Source organism: Helianthus annuus, chromosome 12 (assembly GCF_002127325.2).
Source record: "Helianthus annuus cultivar XRQ/B chromosome 12, HanXRQr2.0-SUNRISE, whole genome shotgun sequence".
NCBI classification, from domain to species: Eukaryota; Viridiplantae; Streptophyta; class Magnoliopsida; order Asterales; family Asteraceae; genus Helianthus; species Helianthus annuus.
The window spans coordinates 8,021,261-8,032,500 of record NC_035444.2 but is presented as its reverse complement, the minus strand read 5'-3'; the positions used below and the strand labels follow the sequence as shown (position 1 = coordinate 8,032,500).

At 36.2% G+C, this 11,240-nt stretch overlaps 1 protein-coding gene across 1 annotated transcript; it reads right to left on the bottom strand.

Moving 5' to 3' along the window:
• Positions 1–9,131: 9,131 nt before the first annotated feature.
• LOC110892377 (glutathione S-transferase T3-like) lies at positions 9,132–10,696 on the bottom strand. The gene is made up of 2 exons (XM_022139543.2): positions 10,231–10,696; positions 9,132–9,901 (listed from the first exon to the last, which is right to left on the bottom strand). The coding sequence occupies exons 1-2, from the start codon at positions 10,694–10,696 to the stop codon at positions 9,165–9,167; spliced, it is 1,203 nt and encodes a 400-aa protein (XP_021995235.1). The 3' UTR covers positions 9,132–9,164.
• Positions 10,697–11,240: the final 544 nt, after the last annotated feature.

The following is an 11,240-nucleotide window of genomic DNA, read 5'->3' as shown; positions in this document are numbered from 1 at the left end:
TTTATTAAACTTTAACCCGGCACGACCCGGGCGACCAAACGCATAGTAAACATGTAATTCTTTACAAGATTTAATTATAAATTATCCCAAGTTATAAAGAGTTTGTGCCTTGTGCATTCAAATCAATTTTATTAAAAATTTTACAAAAGTGTCGGTTGAATGTATTTACCAGTGTAAACTGACGTATTTTCCCAAAAAGACTAAATGCAGGTACTAAGCGTAATGGGCTGGATATTTCTCCTTAGCATCAATAAAAGAGTCTCGCAAGCTTAAGATGCCTACGTCTATTGAACAATTATTTTTATCTTATCCCCTGTGGATTTTATTTCAACAACGGTGATACATTGATATTACATTCAATGTTGAAATATATTTATCTTTATGCTTCCGCTGTGAATTCATATAATTGTGTGTTTTGACTATATTGTTGCCAACTACGTCACGGTAATCCCCCACCGGGCCCACCGGTGAGACACGTGGAAATCGGGGTGTGACACCAACCCCAACGCCACCACCACCACACCTTCACCCACTCTGCCCCACACCACCACTACCCCGCGCACAGAACCACAACCTGGTCATAGTTTCACTGCCACCCCGCCGCAGAACCACCACCCCTTCACACAAATCACCTTCAGACCCACCATTCAAAGCTCGTAATAGTTTCACCACACCTAGGGTTCCGGTAAGTAAGCGGATCTTGGCGGCGGTGCCAGAGTAGTGGTGAAGGGGATTTCAATTTTGGGATCAGATTGATGGGTTTAGCTATGCCCCAATCCCGGTTTCAGATCCATGTTGATGGTGAACGGGGTGGCGGTGAACAATGTTTGGTCGTCCCGGAGGTGTGATGGTGGTGAACGATGGTTGGTGGTGCCGGTTGTGTGGTTGACGGAGGGGGGTTGCAGGTGGTGAACGGTGGTGGGTTACTTCAGATGAAGAAGATGAAGAAGCTAAATAATTGAAGAAAGAAGAGAGAGAGACAGATATATATAAAAGAGGAAAGAGATGGTGGCATTAAATGGAGAGAGAGGAGAGATTTGACATTTAGGGTAAAAGACCAAAATACTCTTTTAGTTGGCATAATCTGATTGGTTGAGAGTGGTTCTCGCGGTTCTTACAACTGGAGGTGGTTTCTATTTTAGCGGCTCTCTCTCTCTCTCTCTCTCTCTATATATATATATATATATATATATATATATATATATATATATATATATATATATATATATATATATATATATATATATATATCTGTGTATACACACATACACACATTAGAGGGTACCCGTGCGATGCAGTGGGAAACACAACAGATTGACATAGACATTGGTAAAACACGTGATCATATAATTATATACGTAACGTAACAACTAACAAATTAAGTATATTGTGAGAAGTGTCGGAAGCCACCATAAAATGACATGTGTTCAAGAAGGGTCCAAGTGAGAAGATAAATATGCATCCGCGAAAAAAATCAGCACTTGTTTTTCATATTTCAAGGAACATGCGCGTGCAAGTTACATGTTAATTCCTCATCATTTTTAAACATCCGTAACTTTTTATATGTCATTTTTTTCTAAATATAATACCATAAAAATGAACCTTTTTTTAATCTTAATATATATGAGTATAGTACATAAATGGTAAAAGACAATGAACCGGAAATAAGAGTTCTTGATACTAGAGATAGTGATAGGGTTTGAATTAGTTATGAACAAATGATATAATGCAATTATAAGTGGAATAACTTCTATTGTATATGTTAATTTTTTTATTTATAAAAATTGAGTAAATGTTGTTGAAATATAGTGTGATCAAACACAAACATGTCAGGGCTTTCATTCTGTTTATTGGGCTGCTCATTATTCATATGTGGGCTTTATTCATATGTGGGCTCTTTAATTATGTGGGCTCGTTATTAGCCCAGTCGTTGTTACTGATATTGTTTAAAGGTTGTTACAGGTTGTTAATAGTTGAGGGGGTGTGATGTAATATTGAGTATAAAATGAGCTGAATAGTTGAGATGGTTCTAGAACTCAGATATTTTCTCTCTCACTTCACACACCTTTCTCTCTGGTTGTTGGGGCGAAACTTAGGGTTTCGCAGTCTTGGTGCTCTTGCTGTTGAAGATCTTCTACGTCTAGAAGAGTTGTTGCAGATCTTGATCTGTTGGTTGATTGTACTTTAGATCCTGTGGATCATTCTTCGTTTTGGTTGTATCGTTTCTTTTAATCAACTGATTTGATATCAGTTGATTGTGTATCTTTTGTATTGTTCATAGATCTTACATTTTGTAAGATCAAGGGAGGTTTGGGTGTTTTTTTGGGTTGGTTAAATAATAAAATTTTGTGTCACCGTTTTATCACTATTTCTGGTGTTATTGTTGTTGGTTGTTCTTGTGTACACCTGTTTATACCATTTTTACATGGTATCAGAGCTAGATGCTCTTGGTTTGTTACTTTCCGCTGTTTGTTTCTGATTTGGTTATTTTTCTGTTGTTTAGGTTGTGATCTAGATCATCTTGATCTTGGGAGTATTTGGTCAGTTCTGTGGACTGAAACCCTAGCTTAGGGTTTCTTGGTTCGTGTGAGGCTTCATATATTGCTGGAACTTCAAAGCTGCGTTAGTCTCTAAAACCCTTGAAGGTTTTAGGGCAAACTAACCAGTGTTTGTGTTTGGTTTTCTGCATATCAGATCTTGTAGTTCTTGAAAACTACAGATCTGATATTTGGTTGAAGATTGCACCCTCTGTAAGATCGTTCTGTTCTAGTTTCATTTCTGTTGTTGAGTAGTTGAAGTCGGGGTAGTGAGGACCGGCACATATTCTTGTTATCTGTTGTTGTTCTTTGGTTTTCTGTTAGGGTTTCGGCTCCTGAGTAAAGGCTTGTCCAGGCACCTTTGAGTGATGAACCTGGAATCTGGTCCCTGACTCAGTTTCGTCTTAGTGTCTTTTGGTTATTTGGTTCTTTGTGTGTTTCCTGTTGTTTACCTGTTGTTGTCTGTTTGTATATTTGGTGTCTATTGTTGCTTGTCATTATGCCTGCTGAAACTGCTCCTAGTACTTCTCAGACGTTGATTAGTAAATTGGATATAGGAGATCCGTTGTACTTACATCCTAGTGACTCCAGTAGTTTAACCATTGTTAGTATTAAACTCAAAGGAACTGAGAATTATACTGTGTGGTCTAGTGCCATGAAATTGGCTTTAGAAGCTAAAAACAAGTATGGGTTTATAGATGGTAAAGTTGAAAAATCTAAAGATGATGAAGTTTTGGCAGCCCAATGGGATAGATGCAATTCTGTTGTGCTTACTTGGTTATTAAATTCTATTTCAGAAGAACTATTTCTTGGTCAAGTTTTTTCTAAACTAGCTTCTGAAGTTTGGACTGATTTAAAAGAATCCTTTGATAAGATTGATGGGTCTGTTGTATATGATCTGTATAAAAAAATAAACTGTATTTCACAAAATGGTAGTACTGTTGCTGAATATTATAACAGGTTGACAACAATGTGGAAGCAGTTTGATGCAATGCTTCAACTGCCTTCATGTTCTTGTCAAGCTGCTAAGGATTACAATGATTTTTCAGCTCTTATAAAATTAATGCAGTTTCTCATGGGGCTTGATGATGTGTATCAGCCTGTGAGAACCAATATTTTGACAAGAGAATCATTTCCATCAGTTAAAGTGGCTTTCTCTATTGTATCTAGAGAAGAGTCACACAGGCTTTCTAGTAATGGAACTAAAAGTCAGAATGTGTCATTTGTCTCTAAGGCTAGCCAAAGTTTTGATAATAAGAAAAGATCAACAAGAGGACCTAACAATCTTAAATGTTCTCACTGTAATATGTTAGGTCATACTATAGACAGATGTTTTGAAATTATTGGTTATCCATCAGGGTTTAGAAGAAGAAATAATAATAATACTAATAATAACTCTTCTAATAGAGTTAATTCCACTAGTATTAATAATAATAATAAGTCAAATAATGTTGGTGGATCTTCTGTTTCAACTGGTAGTTCTGTGTTACCTTTTACATCTGAGCAGATTTCGAAGCTGTTAAGTCTAGTTGGTGAAAAAAGTGGGTCAAATGCTCAGAATGCTAATGTGGGAGGTGAGTGTTTCAATGTGTCTAATTTTGTGAGTTGTTCTAGTTCAGTTAGTTTTAGTAACAATCTTGTTTGGATTGTTGACTCTGGTGCTAGTCAACATATGGTAAAGTCAGACAAAAATTTGATAAATGTTGTTGATGTGTCTGAGTTTAATATTACAGTTGGTCATCCTAATGGTACAAATGTGAATGTTTTAAAAATTGGTGATCTAAAACTAACTGATAATATAATTTTGAGAGATGTTTTCTATGTACCTGGTTATTGTGTGAATCTTTTGTCTGTTTATAAACTTGCTAAGGATAATCATGTTTCTGTTGTCTTTAAGGAGGATAGTTGTATGTTACAGGATTCCAGTTCCAAGAAAATTCTGATGAGTGGTAGTCAGGATAGTGGTCTGTACTTTGTTGGAAATTATGGTAATTCTGTTAATGTCTGTTTGAATAGTTCTGTTAAGTCACTTACATGGCATTCTAGGTTAGGGCACCCTTCTGATCAGGTCTTAGCTGTGTTAAAAGAAAGTTTAAAAATTAATTCAAATGAACATGGTCCTTGTGATGTGTGTCACAGGGCTAAACAAGTAAGAGTTCCATTTCCTTTGAGTGAGCACAAGTCAAAGTTTGTTGGTGATTTAATACACTTAGACTTATGGGGTCCATATAAGGTTGCAAGTTATGATGGGTTTAAGTATTTTTTAACTGTTGTGGATGATTACTCTAGGTCTGTATGGTGTTATTTTTTGACAAATAAAACTGAAGTATTTGAAAATTTAAAAAGTTTTTATGAGCTTGTGATCACTCAATTTAAAAGAAGAATTAAAGTTTTCAGAAGTGATAATGGAACAGAATTTGTTAACAATCAAATGAATATGTTTTGTAAGTCTAAAGGGATTCTTCATCAAACAACATGTTCCTATACTCCACAACAAAATGGAGTTGTGGAGAGGAAACATAGGCATTTACTTAACACAGCTAGGGCTTTGATGTTCCAGGGTGGTCTACCATTAAGATACTGGTCTGATTGTGTGCTAACTGCTGTATATTTGATTAACAGGTTACCCTCTAGTGTGTTGAATGGTAGGAGTCCATTTGAAATGATGTTTGGTTTTAGTCCCTCTTTGTCTCATTTAAGGAACTTTGGATGTTTATGCTTTAGTACTGTGTTAACTGATTCTGATAAGTTTGCATACCATGCAGACAAGTGTGTGTTTCTTGGTTATTCAAATTTTAAAAAAGGATATAAGTTGTTAAGTTTGGATAATAAAAAAATATTTTTTTCCAGGGATGTAAAGTTTTATGAAAATGTTTATCCATTCAAAGTTAAATCATTTGGTAATCAAGAAACAGTGTGTGAAAAAAATTTGAATCATGTTAACTTTTTTGATGAATATGCATCTGAGGTTCCTAACATGCCCGATGATGAAGAGGGTACAAATGGTGCAAATAATCCTATTAGTGATGATCAGCAGCCATTGTCACCCTCTACATCAGCCCCTGTTCTCAGTGTTGATCATAGTCAACATGTTGGGCAGGAGAGCAGTAGTAGTCAGGATGATAGTGGCAGGGCAGAGGACACTTTAGGTTTAAATGAAGACACCAACCTGTCTGAGGGTACTCATAGTGTTAGGAAGTCTTCCAGAAGTGTAGTCTTTCCTAGAAAACTGAGTGATTATGTGGTTGAAGGAAGAGTCAAATATGGTATTGAAAAGTCTGTTAATTATTCAAACTTATATGTGGAGAATCTGTGTTTTATATCAAGTTTGAATAAGATGGTTGAACCATCTTCTTATTCAGAAGCTGCTAAAGATCCTAGGTGGATTGAGGCTATGAATAAGGAGATGGAAGCTTTGTATAAAAATGAAACTTGGGTTCTATGTGAATTACCTAAGGATAGAAAACCTATAGGATGTAGGTGGATTTATAAGATAAAATACAAAGCTAATGGTGAGGTTGAACGTTTTAAAGCTAGACTTGTGGCTAAGGGTTATAGCCAACGAGAGGGAGTGGACTTTGGAGAAACGTTTTCTCCTGTGGTTAAAATGGTTACTATTCGTTGTGTGTTGAGTCTAGCTGTTCAAAATAGTTGGTCTATTTTTCAACTTGATGTTAATAATGCGTTTCTATACGGTTCAATTTCAGAAGATGTCTATATGACATTACCTCCTGGGTATTTTTCTGAAAATGAAACTAAAGTGTGTAAGCTTGTTAAGTCCTTGTATGGACTCAAACAAGCTCCTCGAAAATGGAATGAGAAACTGACCCAGGTGTTAGTTGATATGGGTTTTGTGAGAAGTGTTTGTGATCATTCCATGTTTACCTTGTCTAAAGGTTCAGTGTTTGTTGTTCTTTTAGTGTATGTTGATGATATAATCATCATAGGGAATTCTGAGTCTGAAATGTTGAATGTGAAGCAGGTTTTGAGTGTAAATTTTCAGATTAAGGATTTAGGAGTTTTGAAGTATTTTTTAGGTATTGAAGTGTTGTATTCAAGTGAGGGTTTGTGTTTAACCCAAAGAAAGTACTGTCTAGAGTTGCTTGATGAGTTTGGTTATTTGGGAGTTAAACCTGTTAATACTCCTATTGAACAAAGTCATGTTATAGCTGGAAAATTGGATAAAACTTTAGAACCAATTAAGGATGTTACTGGTTTTCAAAAGTTGATTGGTAAGTTGATTTATTTGTCTATAACCAGACCTGATATTAGCTATGCTGTACAGTTCCTAAGTCAGTTTATGCATGCCCCTAATTCTGGTCATTTGGATATTGCTTTGCGTTTGTTGAAGTATTTAAAGTTGTCACCAGGAAAGGGAGTTATGTTTAAAAGGGCAAATGATTTTAGTGTAAAGGGTTATGTTGACTCCGATTGGGCTAAGTGTTTAGCCACAAGGAAGTCAGTTACTGGGTTTTGTATATTTCTAGGAAACTGTCTAGTTTCCTGGAAAAGTAAAAAACAAAGCGTTGTGGCTCGGTCCACAGCAGAGGCTGAGTATAGAGCTATGAGCTCTGCTACTTGTGAAATAATGTGGATCTTGAATATTTTGAAGGAGTTACATGTTAATTGTAATTTGCCTGTTAAGTTATGTTGTGATAGTCAGTCGGCAATTTCTATTGCATTGAATCCTGTATTTCATGAGCGCACTAAGCATTTTGAAATAGATCTTCATTTTTTGAGGGAAAAAATAGCTGATGGTGTTGTTATTCCTGAAAAAGTTGCAACTGAGGTTCAGTTGGCTGACTTGTTTACAAAAGGGTTGAATAGTGTACAACATGATTTACTATGTACAGAGTTAAAGTTGGTTGACATGTTTGCTGTTTGAGTCATGGGGGAGTGTTGAAATATAGTGTGATCAAACACAAACATGTCAGGGCTTTCATTCTGTTTATTGGGCTGCTCATTATTCATATGTGGGCTTTATTCATATGTGGGCTCTTTAATTATGTGGGCTCGTTATTAGCCCAGTCGTTGTTACTGATATTGTTTAAAGGTTGTTACAGGTTGTTAATAGTTGAGGGGGTGTGATGTAATATTGAGTATAAAATGAGCTGAATAGTTGAGATGGTTCCAGAACTCAGATATTTTCTCTCTCACTTCACACACCTTTCTCTCTGGTTGTTGGGGCGAAACTTAGGGTTTCGCAGTCTTGGTGCTCTTGCTGTTGAAGATCTTCTACGTCTAGAAGAGTTGTTGCAGATCTTGATCTGTTGGTTGATTGTACTTTAGATCCTGTGGATCATTCTTCGTTTTGGTTGTATCGTTTCTTTTAATCAACTGATTTGATATCAGTTGATTGTGTATCTTTTGTATTGTTCATAGATCTTACATTTTGTAAGATCAAGGGAGGTTTGGGTGTTTTTTTGGGTTGGTTAAATAATAAAATTTTGTGTCACCGTTTTATCACTATTTCTGGTGTTATTGTTGTTGGTTGTTCTTGTGTACACCTGTTTATACCATTTTTACAAATGTCAAATCAAAATAGTTTATTCAATGTATTTAAGACCAAACTTGAGGTTGTTGGTTGTCAAAAATCATGGTTTAATTTTTTTAATAGTTAAAGGTTTATAACTTCAAATAGAATTCTATTTCAAAATAGTAATCATTACTAATCTACCTTAATCATGTGGTTAATTCAATGTCACAAGTGCAAAACGGATACATCTACTTTGTATGTTCTCACTACCGTTAGGCCATTGGGTGTAGAGATGGTTAGGAACAGAGTGACGATGCGAAAACAAACAAACAAATACACACACAATAGTAGAAAAATAAAGAACATAAGAATATAACATGGTTCAGTCAAGACGACCTACGTCCACATATGACAACTAGAGTTTATCTTTTATTAAGTGTTCAAACAACAGAATTACAACATGGGTATATAAAACAAGATTAGAGTTTGTAACTTGTTCACAAATAAACTGACCATGGATAATAAAACATTAAGTTAGGCCGGCCAGATAGTCTTATATGTTGCCATGACGACATCAATGAGCCCAAATACCCAAATATTTAAACCTAAAAGCTTTTAAAATTAACTCAACAATAGGTATAGGTAGTTAAAAGGAGTAGTTTAGGATTAAGTGTCGTTATAAAGAAAAGGTGTAATCAACTTGTAAATGTGTAAAACAAGTTTAATAGATGGATTAAAATAAGCCATTTAATTAAACTTGTTAAAAGATCAATCCAAATACAATTTGTTTATTAAACAGGTAAAGTATGGGAATTTCAATTCTAATTATCTACGTATTTGTGTAATGTATTGCTCTATATATTTATGAATTATTAGGGCATGTGTAGTCATAAAGCCCTTTTAGGGGCGTTATGTGACATGTGGCATGCCACGTCACCCCTGGGCTTTATGGGGCGTTATGAATTTTGAGGCCGTAGTCATAAAGCCCCTGTGTAATCATTACTCATTTTTTAATTTTTATTTTTTTAATTCATTTTGTAAGTTTTTTAAAAATAAAATTCATTTCATTAAATAAAAAAAGTACAATAAAATAAAAAAAACATGAAACTAGAAAAAAAAAACATTAAACTAGCATAAAAAAAATTACACAATCAAAGATTATATTTTTTTTCAATCCGCTCCTTTTGTGCCAACGCCATTTTCAAAGCTTTTCCCGTTAAGTGGTCATGCGGTTTGGAGTAGAAGTCAAAGTCGTGAGCCCATTGTCGATCCCGCATAATCTCCGTAACTTTTTCGTTCTCCTCCAAACGTTTGTTACCGAGTTCGTGTATGTCTAGAAGCCGCTTGTTTATCTCCGAAAATGCGTGACTCATATCCGTTCCCATAGACATCGACGACGACTCGGGTTTTTTCGCCCGGCTTTTTCTTCCGGGCGGTCTTGGTAGCTCCTCCACCGGCTCGTCATCCGGAATATCCTCGTTCAAGCCGATGTTTCGAGCGTCGGAGGTTGGCGTTTCGGGTTCACCCGACTCGTTTGTTTTGGACCTCTTTGATGGCCGTGTATTTCCCGAACGACCACTAGGAGTAGATACGACGGCCCATTTGGGGCTATGGCGAAGGATTTGCCAACACTTCATGTACGGGAAATGGCCATTAGCGTTCGTATACTCGACCAATGCCTCTTGCGTAATGTCTTCATCGCTACTTCCACTTTTCCACCCGGAATACAAGCGTTGGTACACGGTTTGAAAGTTTGTGCACTTCTTGTTTATATCGGACCACTTCCCCGATATAGAGTCCGGTAGGCGGTATTCCTCTCCCCTACCCATGAGCTCGAAAAAGAGTTCTCGTATTCGGTTCCAAAATACGGTTTTACTTTGATTGTTTGCTACACACAAAACAATATAAAATGTTAGCTCAAAATTTAAAAAATAAAAACTGAAAATAATAAAAAACAGAAAAAAAAAACAGAAAGTAATTAAAAAACAGAAAATAATAAACAGAAAATAATAAAACAGAAAATAATAAAACCGAAAATAAATAACAGAAAATTATAAAACAGAAAATAAAAAACAAAAAACCGAAAATAAAAAAAACACAAAATAAATAAAAACCTGAAAATAAAAAAAAACAGAAAAAAAATTAAAAACAGAAAATAAAAAACCGAAAATAAAAAAAACAGAAAAAAATATAAAAACAGAAAAAAAATAAACATACCTATGACCGGGTCCTCCGAAACATCGATGAAAGCGCGGGTTAACGCATACTCCTCTTCGGGCTCCCACGTTTGCACATTTTTTTTCGTTCGGGTGTTGGTTTCCACTTTCTTTTTATGTGCCCGTTTTGCTTTTCCTTTTCCTTTTTGCGTCTCCGGTTGCGTATCCGGAACAACACCGGGTTCGTGTAGTGGGGAGCCGAACGCTTGAGCCGACCCAAACGCTTGAGACGACCCCATCCCATCCATGTTTTGACTTGGGTTCCACCCGTAGAGATTAGGGTCCCATGATAGCGGTTGGTTCAAAAGATTCATGAACCCGGGACTTTGTTGATTGTAATCGAGAAAACCGGAGCCGAAAGGGTTGGGTCTAGTGGGAACCGGTGCCACGGGACGAGTAGGATTGCCACTTTGGTTTGGGTCCGCACTAGATCGGGGAGGAATGAAGCCCCGGTTGAATGGATTCATTGTATAAAATATTTAAGAATTTTATAAAATATTGAGAGAGATGAGAATGTTTGAATGTGTATGGTAAAAAAATAATGAGATGAGAATGATTTTAAAGGAAAGTTTAAAAAGAAATTGAATTTTTTTTTTTTTATTAAATTCGACCGTTTGTAACGGTCAAAAAATTCAAAACAATTGTTCATCACGCCGCTATAATGTTCGCGCTGGCCAAAAAATTTCAAACATGACGCCGGGGGGGGCGGTGTTCGCGGCGCCATAATGGCGCTATGGCCCCTTCTCGCGCCCCAGTACACATTGCCTTATAGTGTTCAAATGGACGTTGACATTGGGAAACGCGTGAAACGAAAAGTAAAAAGTGGCGGTCAATGTTTAGTCAGAAATGCATATAAAGCATAATCATCTCATGAACCTCATTATCTCCCTAAAAGCCTAACACTTTATGTTGTCTATCAATATCTTACATATATAAGTTAGCTACTAAGGGTGTAAGGGGTGCTCACCTAATAGGTGAGTCCCCCATCTTACACATAGCCAATCACATGGT